Source organism: Zootermopsis nevadensis, unplaced genomic scaffold (assembly GCF_977971745.1).
Source record: "Zootermopsis nevadensis isolate Lab colony 2312 unplaced genomic scaffold, Znev_1.0 Znev_ptg000046l, whole genome shotgun sequence".
Taxonomy (NCBI): Eukaryota; Metazoa; Arthropoda; class Insecta; order Blattodea; family Termopsidae; genus Zootermopsis; species Zootermopsis nevadensis.
Window position 1 is genome coordinate 25,868 of NW_028259178.1, and position 25,323 is coordinate 51,190.

The 25,323-nt window shown below is 36.9% G+C and overlaps 1 protein-coding gene across 2 annotated transcripts in view; it reads left to right on the top strand.

Moving 5' to 3' along the window:
- The first annotated feature begins 3,010 nt into the window (after positions 1–3,010).
- Positions 3,011–25,323, top strand: part of Grip163 (gamma-tubulin complex component 6) — a 103,764-nt gene continuing 81,451 nt past the window's right edge. Inside the window, exons 1-5 of one of the 2 annotated variants that reach the window (XM_087360800.1) lie at positions 3,011–3,110; positions 4,326–4,525; positions 5,166–5,383; positions 6,170–6,267; positions 10,726–10,859. In XM_087360800.1, coding sequence (XP_087216926.1) covers positions 10,791–10,859 — 69 coding nt within the window. In that variant the 5' untranslated portion in view covers positions 3,011–3,110; positions 4,326–4,525; positions 5,166–5,383; positions 6,170–6,267; positions 10,726–10,790. The remainder of the gene's footprint in view (positions 3,111–4,325; positions 4,526–5,165; positions 5,384–6,169; positions 6,268–10,725; positions 10,860–25,323) is intronic. The other variant, XM_087360801.1, reaches the window with a different exon arrangement.

Consider the following 25,323-nt stretch of genomic DNA (forward strand, 5'->3'; position numbering starts at 1 on the left):
GACCCACAAGTATCACAGGCTCCAAGCACTAGTGTACAACAGTTCTGTTGGATCACAAACTCTTTTATGGGGTTCAGCATGATGTGATATGACTTGCCATCAAATACCAGTGCAAATATAATTTTGTATGTGTTCGGAGAAAGACGTTTTCAGCATCATCCTGTATGTGTGTTATACCAATAAAACTCAACATAGCCATAAGGGGCTGAAACAAGCTGATAAGATTGATATAATATTACAGTTCCACTGCAGTAATTGGAAAACAAACACCTATGAAGAAACATACAAAAAGTTGATGAATGTTGAAGAAACTGCATCAAAGTGTCTGTCCACTTTTATGCACCGTTTCAATGAAGAATTCACTGAAAATGTCAACATCAGAATAACCTGTATAAGGCTACTTTGGTGGTATTCTGACATTGCATGCAACATTCAACATACATGACGAACACTGGTTTCAAATTTCATCACCATCTTCCTACAATCTAACATCGCCCGTGATCATAACCTGGGAAAAGTTTGCACAGTATAGAAGACAGAGTTTCATTCACAGTGTAAACCTCAGCTGAAAATGATCTTTGCAAACAACATTTGCAGAAGTTATGTTTGCAAACAGTGCTGACAGACCATCTCCTGGCAACATATACATATAAATGTTTCAGCCACATTTGCAATGTATTTCTGTTTCCCGCCTTTCACGTACTGACTACAAAAATTCCATAACTTTGTGTTGATATCATTCTCAATCAGTTTCTTTAGAATGTTATCTAACTTCAATTCCACAACCTTGGTTCTCAAAAATTACTAGGACTCGGCGCAAAAAACTATGCATGCCCTCAGTAAATCACAGAAAGCTTAATCACAAAGATGACCAAGGTATCATCAGCACCAATACAAGTATTGGTTTTCTTATATTAGTGCACAGCGGAGAAATTTTGTTTCCTACGTGACGATCTATTAAAGGACTACGCTCTCTTGGCATGTGAGTTATAGTCACATTCTTTGTACATGCTGCAGACACGACAGTCATAATAAATCAAGACTACACCTCTGTTTGTATTGCACATTTTGTATGCTTTTCAATAGCATGCCGTATTAATGTGCAGTTTACCCTAAACCCAAGGTTAAAATCCCGAGAAATGGGGCGTAGTAGTAGTAATTCTTATTATCGACTGAACAAAGCTACCGAAGCTGAAATAGTTTCGCTCCACTAGAAGATGGTAGCACAGTAGTATATCTGTGGATCACGTTTGTCACAGAGATTAAATGTTACAGGTGGTTTACTGTCTGTGATTTGTCGTGTGTAGCACATCTGGTGTCTTTCTGTGGTAGGCGGTTGCGTGTCATACATTACGATAGTACGAATACTGAACAGGACTGTTGTTGGTCTTTGGTCTGCTGTTTCGGTTTGTTTGTTTTATACAATGGACGGAGAATTTAATAACGATTCAGAAAATATAATTCCTTCACCTGATTTGCTCTTTATAGCAGAATTTATTTCCTCCTCAGCTTGTTTTGATTGTTCTTTGCCCTCTGAATTGATAGCAGCAATGAACTGTCAGTAATCAAGAGGTGGAAATATTAGTCTGTAGCCAATCACTACTTGACATGCTGATGTGTACAGGATATGAACACCTACTTGTGTAGTGGGTTATTCTTAAACATATAAAATATAAATAGAAAGCTATTTTAGTACTAAACACTGTACTATGAGGGTATGTAAAGGACTTGAAAATAAAACTCCACTCATCCTTAATCTCAGCATTAGCCGCTTTCACTGTCTTTGTGAAAAACTTGATGTCAGGTCATGAATCCACAAAGAACAGTGGTAAAAGTTCACATTGTCTGAATGATATATTCTGCAAGACCATATTTTTCCATTGATTAACCTTTGTTGACTGTGTGTCACAGTTTATGTGAAGTCCAGCTGATTGTGCCCTTCAGTGCAGTAGCGTACTACTAAACTATTGACCCTAGAGTTTATAAAGTCCAGCTGGCAGCCTTGTACGGTGGACATTTAAATCCCCTATTCCTGGTTGGTAAAGGTTAATATTTCATATGAACTTAATAAATTTGTCATATAGTCTTCCTGTAAATATAGGTTTCCTGTTCCTTATTTGGTTGGCATCTTTTAGCAGTTGAAAGAATGTAGTAGCATTGGTATGTGTGGAGGTGTGAGGATATTTTACCCACGGTTGTGCATTCATTAAATTTCTTATCAAAGGGCATTCCACAGACTTGTCCACAAGTCATTTAAAAGGAAGGTGGTGAGGAGCTCATTTCACTAACCAGATTTTTGCATGTATGTTGTTGTTATGACATACCCTGTCTATTTCTATGTTATTCTTTGCATTCCTGATGTTGCAAATTTTGTCTAAATACATACTGATGATTGTTTATTTCCTTTGTTGAGATTTCATGGTAGCAAGTATAAGAAATTGACTGGTATTTCAGAGGTGGTTGTTGCCCCTATGAGATTGTTCCATAAAACAACAATTTTTTTTCTTGAACAGTCACCATAGATTCTTCTGAGTAGTTAGTATGTTAGTATATTGTAGGTATTTGAATCTTATTTTGTTTGAATTTATAGCAATGAAGATAAAACTGTGGAGCCATATTCATAAATAATAACATTTTGATTCTTTTTATGACTTTGTAAGGGGCCAATTAAAGACTTAGAGATAATGGATGAATATCTGGTAGTTAAATTTGAAGTAGTAAGAATGGAAAAGACTGGCTTGGAATGAAACTAGGAGGTAATAAGAAAATGTAGGTGTAATACCACACCATGAACTGTATTTACTCAGACCCATATTTCTTCTTCATTGGTGTAAGGTATTCCATCATTTAAGGTTGTATTTCATGTGTCCCAGCTAAATAATTTCAATAATAAATTTACTCTTACAGGTGTTCAAAACTACAATTGCCCTGATGACCTTGGATGAGGATTGCATTGATAACTGGACACGATATTGCCCTCGAAAATTGCATTTGTATTTTGATTATTTCATTGTGTTTCCATTCACAGGAAAGAAAACTAGGTGAAATGGAACAAGAAAATTTCTGGTTCTTCTTTCCTTTAAATGAATGTTTCCATCTGTATAGAGAAGGTAACGCAACTTATAAATTAATAACTTTGTTACTAACTTTATGCTATGGGGTCTTTTTGAGCATTGTCTGTTACTTCTCTGTTTTTTTATGAACCGTGTGTTCATAAACATACTTGTAGCGTGAACAACATGCCATTGGTGCTATGTTGTCAGACACACAGCACAATGTCTGCATTAATATACCATCAACTTCATTACAAAAACAGTGTTGGTGGTATCATAGTTGAATAACATCTACACAACATATTTTGACTAGATGAACCATCTTCAGGTGTTAAAATATAAACTTAAGAGCAAGATTGTTTAGTTCATTACATTAAGCACCATCAGCTAGCTGATTTTAGAAGTTGGTGGTATATTAATACAGACATTATGTTGTGTTGCATGTTTGACAACATACTACCATTGTGGTTTAAGTGCTTCTGAAAGATAATTTCTTATAATATGCCACTCAAAGCCATCACATCCTTGTAACTTTTAAATGATGATCATCAGTAATGCTGATGTGGTGGATCAACACTTCCATTGTTCACTGTAGGATCTTGAAGTTTTGGAGAATATGCAGTATTTATTGTGGGAAATGTGTAGCAAAATGGGAAGTATAAAACATGTCTTATCAACTGCACAAAATGGCAAATGACTTACTAACAAACTCCATCATGCAGGAATTTCGTAGAAGAGCTAATATTTATTAGATGGATTAACAAAGTCACTGCTTTTGTGGAACCTTGTAGTTTATCATTACACTTGAGCCAGTGCCATGTAAAAAATTCTCTCTCTGGTTAACATCAATTTTAATATTATCCTCTTATCTATGTCTAGGTCTCCAAAGTTGTCTCTTCCTACAGGTTTTCCAAAAAACAGTTTTTCTATCATGATGTTTGCACTAAATATTTTAGTTTTATGGTTAGAATGGTAATCATTGTAACTTACCATGTAACATTTATTATGATGTGTAATAGTATTAGCCTGTGAGCTGGATTAGCTCTGCCGGAATAGTAACTGGCTACGGACTGGGCGACCAAGTTTTGATCCGTGGCTGGGGCAGAGGATTCTTCCTCTAGCCTCTGCATCCAAAGCACAGCCGGGACAAGACACTGACCACTCACTCCTGTCTAGTGCTGAGGTTAAGAATGAGTGGGAGCTCAACTTCCTCTCCTCTCCCCCCAAATGCCTACTTCCTTTTATGCAAATAACATTTATGTTGTGTTACAGCATGAGCTACATGATTCATGTCACTCTGATGTGCTCTGTTACTTGAATACATGGACAAGAGAGCTGAAAGGATCCTCAAAATGAAAACCGCTCAGGAGGGAGAAGTAGTGCGTCTCACAGATGGCAAGGATTTTCCGGCTGATATCAGTTGTCTGTGTTGCATACTCTGTGGCTGTGTTCCCGTCTATTGCCCTTGGAAAGTAAGAAATTTTAATTTTGTACTTCCTACCATTTCTGATCTTGAGCAAATAAAGTGATAATCTACTGACTGGGTATCGAGGGTTTGAATTACATTTGGGACTTAGCTTTTTATCCTCACATTTACTTCCATAACAGCTCTGAGGGCCATCTAGACTTCTAACCCGTGAATCCTGAGGCTTTTTCTATATGGCAATATGACCAGTGCATGAAGTTGATCGCTCGTCTCTTTTAAGTTCTATGATTAAGATTGCATGAAGCTTTACCTTTGCTTTGTGTTATGATATTTAGGCATAGGAATAAGTTCACCTGTACTCTGCCATGAATCAGATGCTTCTGCATTTCATCCAGGACGTCCCAGTTTTAAATCTTGGCCCAGAGGTCTGACTGAATAGGTTATGGTTTTCCTCAGTCTTGCTGGTCAAATGCTGGGGTAGTGCCTTAAATTCGTCTCCCACATCCTCTTCAACTCTTTATTCTTAATCATCCTCTCACTGTTTGCTATGTAATTTGAGCTGTTCACAGCATCGTTAAATAAACTACAAATTTAATGATGCTGTCAGTTGCTGAGACTGTGAAGATTGCAGTTTTTAAAGTAGTCTAAATACAAATAACTTATACTTTATTGTATGTTATTTGCAGGGTGTTTTTTGAACGCAAGTTTGAATTCACACCTGACAATGCAAACACAGTGAACAGTGTTGTATATATACGTAATATCAGCTGTGGCATCACCTCTCCTTGGTCTTCTGGTGGATAAAGTTGGCAAGAATATACTCTGAGTATATTTTTCAGTTCTGGTGTCCATTGGCTGCCATGCACTTCTTGCCTTCACTTTCATCAATCCATATATTGCAATGGTAAGAATAATATCTTTATTATTGTTATTGACTTAGCAATAAAACTGGAATTTTGCAGTATTTTTAAATCTGGAAGTAGAGTTCAGAACAGAGATTTCAATTGATTGACATGGTTTATATTTATTTCACATTAAGGATTATTTGAACGTGATAGGTACAATATCCATGTAGATGGAACATTGACTTTTATGTTCCAGTGGATAGGAAAACTTTATATGTTCCGATTGATGTATACGTGGGTATCCTTATGTGTGACCCATTGTTCATGTGTTGCCACAAGTCGAAGCTCAAAGGCCATTGATCCCAGGTCAAAGATTGGCTGCTTTTGTCAATGTCCCTTCAGGGTTAGTTGTGCAGGAGGGATTATTGATTCAGAATAATCAAATTTAGACTGTTGTCTTATCCAGTGTACCTATTGCAACAAAGTAACGATTAACAAATAAGTGGCATTTTCATCATCTGGAATCCAGATGAATATATAGTCTTCTTAAAGCATGCTCAGTATAAGTAAAGCTGTCCCACTATACGCCATGTAGGCGTTTGGGGGGAGAGGAGGTATAGCTCTTACTCATTCTTGACCTCAGCACTAGATGGGGGTGAGTGGTCAGCATCACGCCCTGGCCGTGCTTTACCATAGGAAAGGACCCTGGTACCTATTGGATAGGAGGCTGGGTGAGCCCCAGAACTGGTCTGGACGCAGAGGCAACAGGAAAGATCATCTGTCCCAGTCGGGGATTGATCCCTTGTCGATGCTATACAATTTATTACCATATGTTTTGTTTGTAGTGTATCTTGGGTGTGGCATATTCAACGCTTGCTGGTGCTCTGTGGCCAATGGTTGCTCTTGTAATTCCTGAATATCAACTGGGAGCAGCATATGGCATGTAAGTAGTATGCAGAAGTTGTGGTTTATAGATAATTTAATTTCTGGTACTAAAAGACATTAATTCATTTAATAATTCCAACTTCAGTCTTAAAGCATTAAAATTTAATGCTCCCCCCCCTTCGCCTTTCCTTCATAGAATGAAACTTTATTTATTATGATGTTTCCTTCCCTGTCACTCGGTACTCTTCTACCTGCCTATGTGTCACCCTGTTTTTAACCTTATTTTCCCACCAGAGTGCACCCAGGTCCTCTCCAGCTTTCCTGTGTTGTGTGGGGGCTTGTGAGGAGATTCTCTGCTCGGTGGTCAGACATGCAGTGTCTGCTCCATTTTCGGACCAAAATTGCTTTGGGGGGGCGTTTTTTAAAACAACAGAGAACTGACATGGATTCCTGGGATGCTTATTGGCGTGCTGTTTGTGTGTGTTAATAATTAATAATAAAAAAAGATTGTGGGCCAGTGTGTTTCAGCATAAAGTGTGTTTGAATTAATTGGCTTCAAGATGCAGAAATTCGAATGGTGTGTGAAGGGTTAATATCTTAACACTTTTTGGAACTGAAATTAAAACTAAAGGCTTCATGTATATTAATTTTTTCTGACATATGATAGACTCTAATTATAGTTTATCCCCACAAAATGAATTTAATTTGTTCATGAAAGCCTTCATTGTGTGAAATTGGTGAAATACTAGATGAATGCCTAATTTGTTCTAAGACCATATAGTAAGTTAACCTTAAGTTTACCTTAAAAAATGTGGTAATTTTTGACAATTAAACATTATAAGAACTTGGTAAATTGTTACAATTAACAAACATAGTAAAGAATCGGTAAGTAAAGCAGACAAATATTACAGTAGAACAATGCTTACCTTAGCTTAACACAGTAAGTAATGGAAATTGAGCACCAAACAATCATAAATGGATGTTTTTTATTGGCTGAATCTTGCTGAGTTCACTTAGAAGTGTTCTGTTTGGCTGATATTGACAACCACTTGACTTTGTAAGCAGTATTTTTTTTAATTTTAGAGGCTTGTTATAATAAATGTTGGTAAGCATAATTAGGCAATAACACTTGCTGTCTGTGAACACCACTTCAATAAGAAAATGTCTTAAGCGAGTCTGACTATAATTGATTCCACACATTTATTATATATTAATAAAGCAGTTTAATCCCCTTTTCATAGTTCCATTTTAACTCATCTTCCAGGTGAAGCCTTATGATACTGAACTAGCAGTGCAAGATTTGTTTTGCTGCCACTTACAGTTTCTTATTCATGGGTGAAAATGTTTATCAGTATGATGTTAGTATTGTTTGCATCATTTAACTTGGCATCTGGCTGAAGAGTGGGAAGGAGGCTAGCATGACATGCTATGTGCTTGCTGTGCTTTGTGCGGGCTTCAGAGTGACACTTCTGTGTCGTACACGTAGTGTTTGAGGTTTTGCACATGCAACAGTTGAGGAAACATCACGATGTAGAATGTTTTTTGACTGGTTAATACCTACATTAGTCCCGCGCCGTAGCCGCACGGTCTGAAACATCATGCTTCGGACCGGCGATACAGTTGAATTTGAATTTGGGAAAAGTTCTGAGCAGCAGGAAAGACGGTGCCCCACATATTTGGATTTCTTAGTTAGAAAAATAAAACATTCTAATTTTTTAAATTAAATTTCTTTTTACTTCTGATTTCATGGTAATTTTGTGTGAGACAGCAAAATAATGAAAACTAATAATAAACAAGCAAATTGAGTGGTTGGCGTTTGAAAACACAACTTTCCGTAGTCATCTCATAATTATATTGGTACGCCCCAAATATAGTCGATTAGTTTATAATCTTTTGTCATACCATGTTTTATTTCCCTATCTGTGCTGAGTAACCTCAAGCCATTATATGTAATATTTTCATTTGAAATGTTGACACTCTAAGTGCTACACTACAAAACAGCCCATTAGACCATCATGTGTATGTAGTAATGTTATAATTGTCACATCACATTTCAAATTCTTTGTTGGCTGTAATCTTAAATTCACATATATTTTGAGCTTTCATCATATTGCCAATTTTTATTTGGAAAATGATTTGCCTCTTGGAAAGTGACAGCAGCAGAGATATGAGGATATATTAAAATGGAGCTTTAGGAAGTAGGTTTTAGTATTGTGTACAGATGTAACTGTATGAATCACATTCAGTGGTGATATTTTATGTTAGCGGTATTGGGTTTTAACAGGACAGAGGGAGAAAGAATTGAATGAGTTGTTTTTTTGGGATAGAATACCATATCTTATGTATATATGAGTAAAAAAGTTGTAATAGGACCTTGAAAATGTGTATTTAGATTTTATAGTGTAATTTTCTATGTGTGTCTCAAATTTTCATTAATATTCATTATAGCAGTTTCATATAAATATTTGAAATTTTTAGGAATTTGTTGTGGGATGCCACTGCCTGTGTTTGTAAGTATGAATGCTTTGCTGATTACCTTTAATATTTAAATATTTTATTCAAGGAACTAAAACCACCCATCATTCTTAGTTGAGAGTCACAGTAATCAGATACCTGTGATTGCTTTTCCTCATTCAGAAAGTTTACAAATGGATGGACTATTTGGTGTGACTGTTCTTATAGTCAATTTGATGGTTGGGAGCTGGAAGGACTGCTGTGACATTTAAACAGATATTATACTCCTTAAAGCTGATGTTGATAACTACTGTTGCATTGTCAATGTGTTGAATTAGCATTGTATGAAGTTCAAAGCAATATAGTGTTGTCCTTTTGAGATATTTCAATCGTGATTTGGTCAACAGTAATTCTTATGTGTAGTTGTCATTGTCATCTACACAGGCTCTCTAATTTGATTTGTTGCAATCACAGAAATTTTACTCTTCAGATTATTGGACAGAACACTTTATGTGTTTTAGTGCCCATGATTGCAGATCCATTTATCTTTTATATTAAACCAAAAGTAGTCAAGTTTTGCCATAGCGGTTCTAGCATTTTGACAGTGGTCTCCGAATCTACATTTTTAATGAAGTTTTCTCTATTCCAGGGAATTGCTTATAGAAATTGTGAGTCGTTAATCTGTCGTTTGTATGCTTTAGACCTCCGCCTCACAATGTCATCAGCTTGCTTTGGACTACAAGTGGCATATCTTTTGATCATCAGCATGAAAAGTCTTCCAATTTTCAGATTTTTCATTCTTATGGCGGTGAAGATGTAGGTCTTCTGTGATGTAATTCTGTCTGTTAACATATAGGTAGATGCCAGTATTATGGAGGAATATCCAGATTATTTCTTCAGGAATTTCAGTCATGAAAACGTTTATATCATGCCATGTTATTTATTGCTGCTAAGGAATATTAATTTAGTTGTAAGACTTGAGGTTTTCACAGCGGTGAGTATGAAGATTTCTGTCTTCTGGGTTGTTGCGCTGTGTAGTCTGGTCAATGTTAACCAACGTCTCAGAGGTCATACTGCCTCCGTAATCAGGGCGATGACGGAGGCAGTATGACCTCTGAAACGTTGGTTAACATCGACCAGACTACACAGCGCAACAACCCAGAAGACAGAAATCTTCATACTCATCGCCCTGATGACGGAGGCAGTATGACCTCTGAAACGTTGGTAAACATCGACCAGACTACACAGCGCAACAACCCAGAAGACGGAAATCTTCATACTCTGATGACGGAGGCAGTATGACCTCAGAAACGTTGGTTAACATCGACCAGAATACACAGCTTAACAACCCAGAAGACAGAAATCTTAATTATTTTAGTTCTTCCTTCAATGGCTAATAACCAAAAATACAGCTGAAACTTTATAAATTACTATAGAGCCTCCGAAGTATGTCTGAGTAATAAATACACTGCAGGTTTTTAATACTGGATCATGTTTAAAATTTGTACACATTTGTTTAATTCCCACAGTGAGCTTATACTTGTGGCTTCACAATGATGAAACAGGTAAGTCAAATGTTGTTGGGTCTGTCATCATTTTATCATTCACCAAAATGTCATTCAGTATAATATCTGATTCACTCTGCTAGTGGAACCTTTCTCCAGAATGTCCTTTTCTCTCAATGGCACTTGTGGAATGCTACCAGAGGATAGTCAAAACCACTCATTGGACTGTATATGTTATGTAACTATATGGAAGTTTTGAGATAATTTTAAAGAATTTGATTTGAAATATTTGAATTCATTTTATGTAGGTGAATATTATGCAAATGGATGAAATATTGTACAAATTAAAAATTAGTAATCCAAAATTGATTCAGTGTGTGCTGGCTGCCTCTTTCAGTGTATATGTTTTCTTTATACTTGTATTGATCTTGGACCTTTTGTAGTTATCAACATGAATCTTGAATCCATGTTTCTTAGGCAGAAAGAAAAAATTAAAATTTTTATGTGGTATTGGGTAAAAATATCTTGAAGCATTACAATATGATTGGTGATTTTAGAGCTGCTGATGCTCTAGAACGTGAGAAACTACTTGCATGAGGATCCATGTCGGACATCACGCCTCATGGACTCGCTTCAGCCTCGCTCAGACTTTCATATCCGCAATTGTTACCTTTCTCGAATTGGAGCAGCGGTAAGTTAGAAAGTACAAATTAGCATTTGATACATGGATTTTAAGTACAATTACATTTTCAAGTTCTTTACTGTTATGCTTTTGTTTCATACTGATTGCATCAAAATTACATTGATGTCTCAGACCTCTATTAAAGACCATTGACATCTTGTCATCTCTTGTCCTGGACCAAAAATTTCCATGTTTCAGTTGCTTTGTTCGGTCATGTGGCATTCCCATTCCATGAGGTTGTACTGTTCTACAACAGCTGATTTTCTGTTTAGTCCGTCAAGTAAGTCAGCAGAGGAAAAGATGTCTGTGTACAGTTTGCGTCATCGTCTCTCCCTCTCTTTGTTTTTTTGTTTTTTAAGCACTTTGCTGTGGTGTGTGTTGTCATATTTGCAGTTGCTGATATTATGTCCTACTCCGCAGAATTCCATGCTGTTTGTATAACCAGTCATATTATACACTTTGTAAATTTTGATTCTGAAATGTTTGTGTGTTATCTGTAATTCATCTTTCCTTTGAGAGGTACTAGACTTATTTCATAGGCAGATGCTTAGAACGAAACGTCGACGCATCGTTTTTGGCGGGGGTGGGAAATAAAAACGATGAATACGGGAAAGCATTAGAAATGAGAAAAAATTAAAATAGTGCATTTTTCTCTTTTCCATAAACAAAACAATACACATAAAACCTGTTTCAAAGTTAATTCTTTATGCCAAAAAAGTCTTTAATGAATAACTTTACGTTTTAGGCGAAACAGAGCCCTTTCCATGTTCAAAACGTTTTCCTCATCACCTTCAACAATATTGTGCGCGCAAAAGAACGAATTCACTTTTTCGTCAATATAGCATGTGCTTCGGCAAAACTCGGCACAGCTTCGGGCTCGTATTCGTCGTCTTCCCTCTCCACCCCGTTTCCGTGACTTCCACGATCCTCACAGGACTCATCGATGGTGTCGGCCGTGCATGTGGGAAGTTCGCTGTGCGTCTTTCGATATTAATTTATCTCTAAAGCGATCGATTTAAATTCTAAAAACATTGCGTAAATTTCATTATAATTTCTCATAAACGAGAAAATGTAACATTATTTTATATGGGACGTATCAGGGAACGAACAAAACTGTCGATGCATCTGGGAAAACGATTGTTCGGGGAACGATGGCTAGAGGTTTCACTGTATTCTGAGTAGGTTTCATCCAAAAGTCAAAAACATTTTTCTTTTTCCTTCGTATATATACACAGAGGATACTCAGATGTAAATTACAAGGGGACTTGGGAATGATGTCACTGACTGTTAACTTGATTTGTTGCCTCAAGAGTAACAGCTAGCAGTTAATTTCTGAAAGGCTCGCCAGCCTTCGCAAAGAAACAGGCTGATGCAGCACAGGGTGAGTGTGCTTTATTGGTTGATTTCAGGTTCAAATGACTGTTTTATAGGTTGTTATGCCACGTAGACTGGTAGAAGCTTGTAGACACAAAATATGTAATTCCCAAAATTTTGTTATTTTGCATTATATCCTTTAGGACCAAAAATTATTCACTTACATATATACTGATTCAATCTTAACATGTGAATTTACACAAAAGAATTTTATTTGAAAATCCTTGGTTATGAAGCCACATCAATTTTGCATAATCATATTCACCATGTGGCACGAAGTCAATACAAAATTTCAGCAATCTTCGAATATTCGTGCGCAGGTAGTCATGTTCAGCTGACACAGATTATCGCTATAGGGTTGAGTTAGGTTAGGTTAGGTTAGGTTAGGTTAATGGGGCATCTGCGTAGAAGGTGATGCGCAGTGAAGTGATGCAAATTGTCCATAGTAAGGCATCGTATGAGTTATAATATCGATTGCGGGATATTGAACAATCAAATATTTCAATGTTCTAGCATTATAGAACAATCTTCTTGTTTGAGTTACTACCATAGCTTTACACTTCAAAGAATTTACATTGGTTACCTTATTGTTGACCTCGAAAGACTATTGGCTCACGTCACTTGTGTATGTTTTTTACGCAACTGTAGTTGTTGAATTGCATTTGTAGTCTACTTACGCTTAGGAATCATTAATACACATGTCAAGATTTTATTTTAAAGTGTATCGAGATATTACAAAGATCCAGTTTGTCAGAAATATATATGTATACATATGCACACACAAGTCACATTTAGGCACGTCCAACTTCAGTGAATCAGGTACATCTGGAATTTATTGACTGTCACCATATGAAACTCTCGCCTCTTTTGTGCACGCGTGTAATGTCGAAAGTTAATTCGCGGAGTGTAATTACACATCTAGGCAATTCACACGTTCACGTACATCAAACCGTAAGTGTAATTTTCTACTTGAGTCAATCTTGCATACGACACTGGAAGGAGAACGTCCTCTCGTCTCCTCTGTACGAAGCACACAGTAGTTTAATATGTATCCCAGAAAATAAACGTTTGAAATTATCCCGATGAACATATTTGTTTGAGTACCAACGCCCGAAAGCTTGAACTTAAGAAGGTGAATATGTCTTAGCTAAATTCCTAGGCAAACTTTGAATCACGGAGACTGCACCACTGCCTCTCGACGAAAATCAATAACGACTGACTTTCACTTCCGGGGCTGACATCAATCTCACGTTTTTGAAAGCCGATGTACAGGTCTGTCCAATCGAATGGAACCACGTCGTTTTCTGTTTAGTTTTCTCTCCGTTAGAGTTCGTAAATTTGTGAGCTCTGCTGTCGGCCAGTCGTTACGTAGAAGGGTTATTGATTTACCTGACTGCAACAGCACGCCATCACCAGTCTATTTCGGAAAGTATTTTTACACATGCTGCCATCTGTACGCTACATTCAATGTGTACGAACAATTGCATTATTTCCGAAATGGTTATTGATCTTTGCAAATCATAGAGCATATTTATTTGTTGTTTTTCTTAATTTCCGTCACTTGAATGTGTTAGGATTATATTTAATCCCATTATTTACGTATAGTGATTTCTGTGCGCGATTCCTTACGTATGAAGCTACAACGCGCTTACGTAACCTTAGTCACTATCAGTTTCTTGGCCATGAAAATATTTTTACACATGTGCATTTTTTAGTCTTATGACGTATCTGTGCACGTATAGGCACCAGTTGGAAAACATAAAGGAACATTTATGTGCCTAATTCCTTGTTCATAAAGTCGGATGTTGGCGATCGTGGCCGATTTCGCATTTCTTCCACCTCGGGACTTTGATACCTTCGTGTGTATTTATTACAAGTGTTGCGACACGAAATAGTATGAAATCTTATTACTTACCTGTGGCAGGACGTCCATACAAAATTTCAGCAATTTCCGACCATCCATGGTTTTTTTCGAAAATTCGTGCGCTGGTCGTCATGGTCAGCTGACGCAGATTACCGCTATAGGGTTTAGTTAGGTTAGGTTAGGTTAGGTTAATAGGTCATCTGTGTAGAAGGTGATGCGCAGTGACCAGTGCAAGTTGTCTAGGTTTCGGCATCGTATGAGTTCTATTATCGATTGCGGGATATTAAAAACTCGAATATTTCAATGTTCTCATATTATAGAACAATCTTTTGTTTGAGTCACTACCATACCTTTACACTTGAAAAATTTTACTTTGGTTCCATACCTGTGGAATTCTTAACACAATAGGCTCACGCCACTTATCCATGTTTTTACGCAGTCGTAGTTGTTGAATTGCATGTGTGGTCTACTTACGCTTAAGAAATATTAATACACATGTTAAAATTTTATTTTAAAAAAAATCGAGTGCATAAAGCCTTCAGCATATAGTGGATGTTGGTGATCGTGGCCGATTTCGCGTTTCTTCCACCTCGGGAATTTGATACCTTCGTGTGAATTAATTACAAGTGTTGCGACAAGAAAGAATATGAAATCTTATTACTTGTCTGTGGCACGATGTACATACAAAATTTCAGCAATTTCCGACCATCCATGGATTTTTCGAAAATTCGTGCGCTGAACGTCATGCTCAGCTGACGCAGATTACCGCTATAGGGTTTAGCAATTAATGTACCAGAGATTTATATTCAGTCTTTTTGTGCTGCTATTTATATTAATAAATGACGTACTATCATTCACGTATGTTTATTCCAAAACTTTCGTTTCATGATACTTATTTATAGAGAGTTAGATTGGGTATTCGTTACGCATGAATCTGCTACGTATTTGCATCAACATCTACAATGCATCAATTTTACAAGAAGTAATTATTGTGGGAAGATTATGTAATTTTAGGCGTGTCATGATGTGTTACACGCATATAAGCACTATTTGTGTTATATGGGGATTTTGTGAGCGCGTAATATCGTTATTAATAAGTGGTCGAGGCCGACTTTGCGCATCCTCCACCTCACGACTTTGATGCCTACGTGGGAATTTCTAAAAAGCGATAGGACGTAATAGAGTATGAATATCATTAACTTCCCTGTGGCTTGACGTCCATACAAAATTTCAATACTTTCTGAGCATCCATTCGCTTTTTCCAAAATTCGTGCGCAGGAAAATATTCTGCACTGATCCAGGTTACCCCGTCTTAGTTGGTTTGGGTTATGTTAGGTTAGGTTAGTGGGGCACCTGCGCAGACGTTGTTGCGCAGTGCAGTCATATGACGTGCGCATGTGAGGGCTCCTTGAGCTCGTTATGGTTAATTGTAAATTATTACACTCTCAAAAATTCGATTCATTCACTTTAAAAAGTATACTATATCCTGGGCTTCACTTTCATACCTAATTTAATTTTTTTTTTGATATTTTATTGGACACATACTTTCAGTAATTGCATGTACACCAATCACTTAAATATGATGTTATTGAATATTACATTGTGGAATTATATATATTGTCACACGAAGAAGAATTTATTAAAATATTTATTTAATTTAAATTACACTTCATGTATTTACTACAGTGACCCCAGTCATCGTTATAAAGTATAAAGGTTCTCAAATTACATAGGTGAAGCTTCTGCAGATACGCGATATCTGTATATGATTTACGTGTTACTAACTCGTTCAAACGTCTTTACAGAGCACACATGGCATGCAAATGTCCCTTCACTGAAGTCGTATGTCTCAATGTGGCGAACCGCACATATTCTTGCATGTTATGTTGGATTGGTGTTTCACTTGTTTCCATTCTCACACGTCACCGAGAAGACATCCTTACACTGAGATTCACTGTAGGTAGCACCCGTTAATACGTGATTGAACGGTGGTAATTAAACTTGTTAATGGTCCCGAAGAACTCTATTTTAGAACACAATGTTACGTTGATACTGACCGACCGAAATCAAATAATTCCAACCGTAGTTTAATGGGGACTATTCAATCGAGACCAGCCAACTGTTCCAAGACAGAATCAGTACTGACTGACTTCTGATTGGTCCTCGATGCCATTCGAAAGTATTGATTTCTATCCATTGAGGTCATCACAGATGGCACGTCTTATCTTTGGTTCCGTATTTTTCCGATAGACTGCGTCTTTGTGTTTGTACGTCGTGTCCTCAAGTAAATGTGAGGCAATATTTTCGATATATTTGGTTGACTTTTGACAGAGGACACCAATATATTACCACAAGAATGACGTGCGCCACGAATTACGCGCCCAACAAGCATTGCAATTAATGTACCAGAGATTTATATTCAGTTTTTTTGTACAGCAATTTATATTAATAAATGACGTACTGTCATTCACGTATGTTTATTCCGATTCTTTCGTTACATGATACTTATTTATAGTGAGTTAGATTGGGTCATCGTTACGCATGAATCTGCTACGTATTTGCGTCAACATGTAGAATGCATCAATTTTGCAAGAAATAATTATTGTGGAAAGAATATGTAATTTTAGACGTGTTATGATGTGTTACACGCATATAAGCACTATTTGTGTTATATGGGGGTTGTGTGAGCGCGTAATATCGTTTTTTATAAGTGGTCGTGGCCGACTTTGCGCATCCTCCACCTCACGACTTTGATGCCTACGTGCGAATTTCTAAAAAGCGATAAGTCATAATAGAGTATGAATATCATTAACGTACCTGTGGCATGACGTCCATAAAAAATTTCAATACCTTCTGAGCATCCATTCACTTTTTCCAAAATTTGTGCGCAGGAAACTATTTTGCTCTGATCCAGGTTACCCCGTCTTGGTTGGTTTGGGTTAGGTTAGGTTAGGTTAGTGGGTCACCTGCGCAGACGTTGTTGCGCAGTGCAGTCGTATGACGTGCGCATGTGATGGCACCTTGAGCTCGTTATGGTTAATTGTAAATTATTACACACTCAAAAATTCGATTCATTCACTTTAAAAAGTATATTATATTCTGGGCTTCACTTTCATACCTAATTTAATTTTTTTACAAAGATCTTTTATTGGACACATACTTTCAGTAATTGCAAGTACACCAATCACTTATCACTTAAATATGATGTTATTGAATATTTCATTGTTAAATTATATATGTTGTCACACGAAGAATAATTTATTAAAATATTTATTGAATTTTATATTACACTACATGTATTTACTACAGTGACTCCAGTGATCGTTATAAAGTATAAATGTTCTCAAATTACATAGGTGAAGCTTCCTCAGATACGCGATATCTGTATATGATTTACGTGTTACTAACTCGTACAAACGTCTTTACAGCGCACACATGGCATGCAAATGTCCTTTCACTGAAGTCGTATGTCTCAATGTAGCGAACCGCACATATTCTTGCATGTTATGTTGGATTGGTGTTTCACTTGTTTCTAATCTCACACGTCACCGAGAAGAAATCCTTACACTGAGATTCACTGTAGGTAGCACCCGTTAATACGTAATTGAACGGTGGTAATTAAACTTGTTAATGGTTCCGAAGAACTCATTTCTAGAGCACAAATTTACGTTGATACTGACCGACCGTAATCAAATAATTCCAACCGTAGTATAATCGGGACTATTCAATCGAGACCAGCCAAATGTTCCAAGACAGAATCAGTACTGACTGACTTCTGATTGGTCCTCGATTCCATTCGAAAGTATTGATTTCTATCCATTGAGGTCATCACAGATGGCACGTCTTATCTTTGGTTCCGTATTTTTCCGATAGACTGCGTCTTTGTGTTTGTACGTCGTGTCCTCTAGTAAATGTGAGGCAATATTTTCGATATATTTTGTTGACATTTGACATAGGAGACCATTATATTACCACAAGAATGACGTGCGCCACGAATTCCGCGCCCAACAAGCATTGCAATTAATGTACCAGAGATTTATATTCAGTTTTTTTACGGCGATTTATATTAATAAAAGACGTACTGTCATTCACGTATGTTTATTCCGATTCTTTCGTTACATGATACTTATTTATAGCGAGTTAGATTGGGTCATCGTTACGCATGAATCTGCTACGTATTTGCGTCAACATGTAGAATGCATCAATTTTGCAAGAAATAATTATTGTGGAAAGAATATGTAATTTTAGACGTGTTATGATGTGTTACACGCATATAAGCACTATTTGTGTTCTATGGGGGTTGTGTTAGCGCGTAATATCGTTTTTTATAAGTGGTCGTGGCCGACTTTGCGCATCCTCCACCTCACGACTTTGATGCCTACGTGCGAATTTCTAAAGAGCGATAAGTCATAATAGAGTATGAATATCATTAACGTACCTGTGGCATGACGTCCATAAAAAATTTCAATACCTTCTGAGCATCCATTCGCTTTTTAAAAAATTTGTGCGCAGGAAATTATTTTGCACTGATCCAGGTTACCCCGTCTTGGTTGGTTTGGTTAGGTTAGGTTAGGTTAGTGGGTCACCTGCGCAGACGTTGTAGCGCAGTGCAGTCGTATGACGTGCGCATGTGATGGCACCTTGAGCTCGTTATGGTTAATTGTAAATTATTACACACTCAAAAAATCGATTCATTCACTTTAAAAAGTATATTATATTCTGGGCTTCACTTTCATACCTAATTTAAATTTTTTACAAAGATATTTTATTGGACACATACTTTCAGTAATTGCAAGTACACCAATCACTTATCACTTAAATATGATGTTATTGAATATTTCATTGTGGAATTATATATGTTGTCACACGAAGAATAATTTATTAAAATATTTATTTAATTTTATATTACACTACATGTATTTACTACAGTGACTCCAGTGATCGTTATAAAGTATAAATGTTCTCAAATTACATAGGTGAAGCTTCCTCAGATACGCGATATCTGTATATGATTTACGTGTTACTAACTCGTACAAACGTCTTTACAGCGCACACATGGCATGCAAATGTCCTTTCACTGAAGTCGTTTGTCTCAATGTAGCGAACCGCACATATTCTTGCATGTTATGTTGGATTTGTGTTTCACTTGTTTCTAATCTCACACGTCACCGAGAAGAAATCCTTACACTGAGATTCACTGTAGGTAGCACCCGTTAATACGTAATTGAACGGTGGTAATTAAACTTGTTAATGGTTCCGAAGAACTCTATTTCTAGAGCACAAATTTACGTTGATACTGACCGACCGTAATCAAATAATTCCAACCGTAGTATAATCGGGACTATTCAATCGAGACCAGCCAAATGTTCCAAGACAGAATCAGTACTGACTGACTTCTGATTGGTCCTCGATTCCATTCGAAAGTATTGATTTCTATCCATTGAGGTCATCACAGATGGCACGTCTTATCTTTGGTTCCGTATTTTTCCGATAGACTGCGTCTTTGTGTTTGTACGTCGTGTCCTCTAGTAAATGTGAGGCAATATTTTCGATATATTTTGTTGACATTTGACATAGGAGACCAATATATTACCACAAGAATGACGTGCGCCACGAATTCCGCGCCCAACAAGCATTGCAATTAATGTACCAGAGATTTATATTCAGTTTTTTTACGGCGATTTATATTAATAAAAGACGTACTGTCATTCACGTATGTTTATTCCGATTCTTTCGTTACATGATACTTATTTATAGCGAGTTAGATTGGGTCATCGTTACGCATGAATCTGCTACGTATTTGCGTCAACATGTAGAATGCATCAATTTTGCAAGAAATAATTATTGTGGAAAGAATATGTAATTTTAGACGTGTTATGATGTGTTACACGCATATAAGCACTATTTGTGTTCTATGGGGGTTGTGTTAGCGCGTAATATCGTTTTTTATAAGTGGTCGTGGCCGACTTTGCGCATCCTCCACCTCACGACTTTGATGCCTACGTGCGAATTTCTAAAGAGCGATAAGTCATAATAGAGTATGAATATCATTAACGTACCTGTGGCATGACGTCCATAAAAAATTTCAATACCTTCTGAGCATCCATTCGCTTTTTAAAAAATTTGTGCGCAGGAAATTATTTTGCACTGATCCAGGTTACCCCGTCTTGGTTGGTTTGGTTAGGTTAGGTTAGGTTAGTGGGTCACCTGCGCAGACGTTGTAGCGCAGTGCAGTCGTATGACGTGCGCATGTGATGGCACCTTGAGCTCGTTATGGTTAATTGTAAATTATTACACACTCAAAAAATCGATTCATTCACTTTAAAAAGTATATTATATTCTGGGCTTCACTTTCATACCTAATTTAATTTTTTTACAAAGATATTTTATTGGACACATACTTTCAGTAATTGCAAGTACACCAATCACTTATCACTTAAATATGATGTTATTGAATATTTCATTGTGGAATTATATATGTTGTCACACGAAGAATAATTTATTAAAATATTTATTTAATTTTATATTACACTACATTTATTTACTACAGTGACCCCAGTGATCGTTATAAAGTATAAATGTTCTCAAATTACATAGGTGAAGCTTCTGCAGATACGCGATATCTGTATATGATTTAAGTGTTACTAACTCGTACAAACGTCTTTACAGAGCACACATGGCATGCAAATGTCCATTCACTGAAGTCGTATGTCTCAATGTGGCGAACCGCACATATTCTTGCATGTTATGTTGGATTGGTGTTTCACTTGTTTCTATTCTCACACGTCACCGAGAAGACATCCTTACACTGAGATTCACTGTAGGTAGCACCCGTTAATACGTGATTGAACGGTGGTAATTAAACTTGTTAATGGTCCCGAAGAACTCTATTTTAGAACACAATGTTACGTTGATACTGACCGACCGAAATCAAATAATTCCAACCGTAGTATAATGGGGACTATTCAATCGAGACCAGCCAACTGTTCCAAGACAGAATCAGTACTGACTGACTTCTGATTGGTCCTCGATGCCATTCGAAAGTATTGATTTCTATCCATTGAGGTCATCACAGATGGCACGTCTTATCTTTGGTTCCGTATTTTTCCGTTAGACTGCGTCTTTGTGTTTGTACGTCGTGTCCTGAAGTAAATATGAGGCAATATTTTCGATATATTTTGTTGACATTTGACATAGGACACCAATATATTACCACAAGTATGACGTGCGCCACGAATTCCGCGCCCAACAAGCATTGCAATTAATGTACCAGAGATTTATATTCAGTTTTTTTACGGCAATTTGTATTAATAAAAGACGTACTGTCATTCACGTATGTTTATTCCGATTCTTTCGTTACATGATTCTTATTTATAGTGAGTTAGATTGGGTCATCGTTACGCATGAATCTGCTACGTATTTCCGTCAACATGTAGAATGCATCAATTTTGCAAGAAATAATTATTGTGGAACGATTATGTAATTTTAGACGTGTTATGATGTGTTACACGCATATAAGCACTATTTGTGTTATATGGGGATTGTGCGAGCGCGTAATATCCTTATTTATCAGTGGTCGTGGCCGACTTTGCGCATCCTCCACCTCACGACTTTGATGCCTACGTGCGAATTTCTAAAAAGCGATAAAACATAATAGAGTATGAATTTCATTAACCTACCTGTGGCATGACGTCCATACAGAATTTCAATACTTTCCGAGCATCCATTCGCTCTTTCCAAAATTTGTGCGCAGGAAACCACTTTGCACTGATCCAGGTTACCCCGTCTTGGTTGGTTTGGGTTAGGTTAGTTTAGGTTAGTGGTTCACCTGCGCAGACGTTGTTGCGCAGTGCAGTCGTATGACGTGCGCATGTGATGGTACCTTGAGCTCGTTATGGTTAATTGTAAATTATTACACACTCAAAAATTCGATTCATTCACTTTAAAAAGTATATTATATTCTGGGCTTCACTTTCATACCTAATTTAATTTTTTTACAAAGATATTTTATTGGACACATACTTTCAGTAATTGCAAGTACACCAATCACTTATCACTTAAATATGATGTTATTGAATATTTCATTGTAGAATTATATATGTTGTCACACGAAGAATAATTTATTAAAATATTTATTTAATTTTATATTACACTACATGTATTTACTACAGTGACCCCAGTGATCGTTATAAAGTATAAATGTTCTCAAATTACATAGGTGAAGCTTCTGCAGATAAGCGATATCTGTATATGATTTACTTGTTACTAACTCGTACAAACGTCTTTACAGAGCACACATGGCATGCAAATGTCCTTTCACTGAAGTCGTATGTCTCAATGTGGCGAACCGCACATGTTCTTGCATGTTATGTTGGATTGGTGTTTCACTTGTTTCTATTCTCACACGTCACCGAGAGGACATCCTTACACTGAGATTCACTGTAGGTAGCACCCGTTAATACGTGATTGAACGGTGGTAATTAAACTTGTTAATGGTCCCGAAGAACTCTATTTCTAGAGCACAAATTTACGTTGATACTGACCGACCGTAATCAAATAATTCCAACCGTAGTATAATGGGGACTATTCAATCTAGACCAGCCAAATGTTCCAAGACAGAATCAGTACTGACTGACTTCTGATTGGTCCTCGATGCCATTCGAAAGTATTGATTTCTATCCATTGAGGTAATCACAGATGGCACGTCTTATCTTTGGTTCCGTATTTTCCCGATAGACTGCGTCTTTGTGTTTGTACGTCGTGTCCTCTAGTAAATGTGAGGCAATATTTTCGATACATTTTGTTGACATTTGACATAGGACACCAATATATTACCACAAGAATGACGTGCGCCACGAATTCCGCGCCCATCAAGCATTGCAATTAATGTACCAGAGATTTATATTCAGTTTTTTTACGGCGATTTATATTAATAAAAGACGTACTGTCATCCACGTGTGTTTATTCCGATTCTTTCGTTACATGATTCTTATTTATAGTGAGTTAGATTGGGTCATCGTTACGCATGAATCTGCTACGTATTTCCGTCAACATGTAGAATGCATCAATTTTGCAAGAAATAATTATTGTGGAACGATTATGTAATTTTAGACGTGTTATGATGTGTTACACGCATATAAGCACTATTTGTGTTATATGGGGATTGTGTGAGCGCATAATATCCTTATTTATCAGTGGTCGTGGCCGACTTTGCGCATCCTCCACCTCACGACTTTGATGCCTACGTGCGAATTTCTAAAAAGCGATAAGACATAATAGAGTATGAATTTCATTGACTTAACTGTGGCATGACGTCCATACAAAATTTCAATAATTTCCGAGCATCCATTCGCTTTTTCCAAAATTTGTGCGCAGGAAACTATTTTGCACTGATCCAGGTTACCCCTTTTTGGTTGGTTTGGGTTAGGTTAGGTTAGGTTAGTGGGTCACCTGCGCAGACGTTGTTGCGCAGTGCATTCGTATGACGTGCGCATGTGACGGCACCTTGAGCTCTTTATGGTTAATTGTAAATTATTACACACTAAAAAATTCGATTCATTCACTTTAAAAAGTATATTATATTCTGGGCTTCACTTTCATACCTAATTTAATTTTTTTGCAATGATATTTTATTGGACACATACTTTCAGTAATTGCAAGTACATCAATCACTTATCACTTAAATATGATGTTATTGTATATTTCATTGTGGAATTATATATGTTTTCACACGAAGAATAATTTATTAAAATATCTATTTAATTTGATATTACACTACATGTATTTACTACAGTGACTTCAGTGATCGTTATAAAGTATAAATGTTCTCAAATTACATAGGTGAAGCTTCTGCAGATACGCGATATCTGTATATGATTTACGTTTTACTAACTCGTACAAACGTCTTTACAGAGCACACATGGCATGCAAATGTCCTTTCACTGAAGTCGTATGTCTCAATGTGGCGAACCGCACATATTCTTGCATGTTATGTTGGATTGGTGTTTCACTTGTTTCTATTCTCACACGTCACAGAGAAGACATCCTTACACTGAGATTCACTGTAGGTAGCACCCGTTAATACGTGATTGAACGGTGGTAATTAAACTTGTTAATGGTCCCTAAGAACTCTATTTCTAGAGCACAAATTTACGTTGATACTGACCTACCGTAATCAAATAATTCCAACCGTAGTATAATGGGTACTATTCAATCGAGACCAGCCAAATGTTCCAAGACAGAATCAGTACTGACTGACTTCTGATTGGTCCTCGATGCCATTCGAAATTATTGATTTCTATCCATTGAGGTCATCACAGATGGCACGTCTTATCTTTGGTTCCGTATTTTTCCGATAGACTGCGTCTTTGTGTTTGTACGTCGTGTCCTCAAGTAAATGTGAGGCAATATTTTCGATATCTTTTGTTGACATTTGACATAGGACATCAATATATTACCACACGAATGACGTGCGCCACGAATTCCGCGCCCAACAAGCATTGCAATTAATGTACCAGAGATTTATATTCAGTTCTTTTACAGCAATTTATATTAATAAATCACGTTCTGTCATTCACGTATGTTTATTCCGATTCTTTAGTTACATGATACTTATTTATAGTGAGTTAGTTTGGGTCATCGTTACGCATGAATCTGCTACGTATTTGCGTCAACATGTAGAATGCATCAATTTTGCAAGAAATAATTATTGTTTAAAGATTATGTATTTTTAGACGTGTTATGATGTGTTACACGCATATAAGCATTATTTGTGTTATATGGGGGTTGTGTGAGCGCGTAATATCGTTTTTTATAAGGGGTCGTGGCCGACTTTGCGCATCCTCCACCTCACGACTTTGATGCCTTCGTGCGAATTTCTAAAAAGCGATAAGTCATAATAGAGTATGAATTTCATTAACTTACCTGTGGCATGACGTCCATGCAAATTTTCAATACTTTCCGAGCATCCATTCACTTTTTCCAAAATTTGTGCGCAGGAGACTATTTTGCACTGATCCAGGTTACCCCGTCTTGGTTGGTTTGGGTTAGGTTAGGTTAGGTTAGTGGGTCACCTGCGCAGACGTTATTCCGCACTGCAGTCGTATGACGTGCGCATGTGATGGCACCTTGAGCTCGTTATGGTTAATTGTAAATTATTACACACTCAAAAATTCGATTCATTCACTTTAAAAAGTATATTATATTCTGGGCTTCACTTTCATATCTAATTTAATT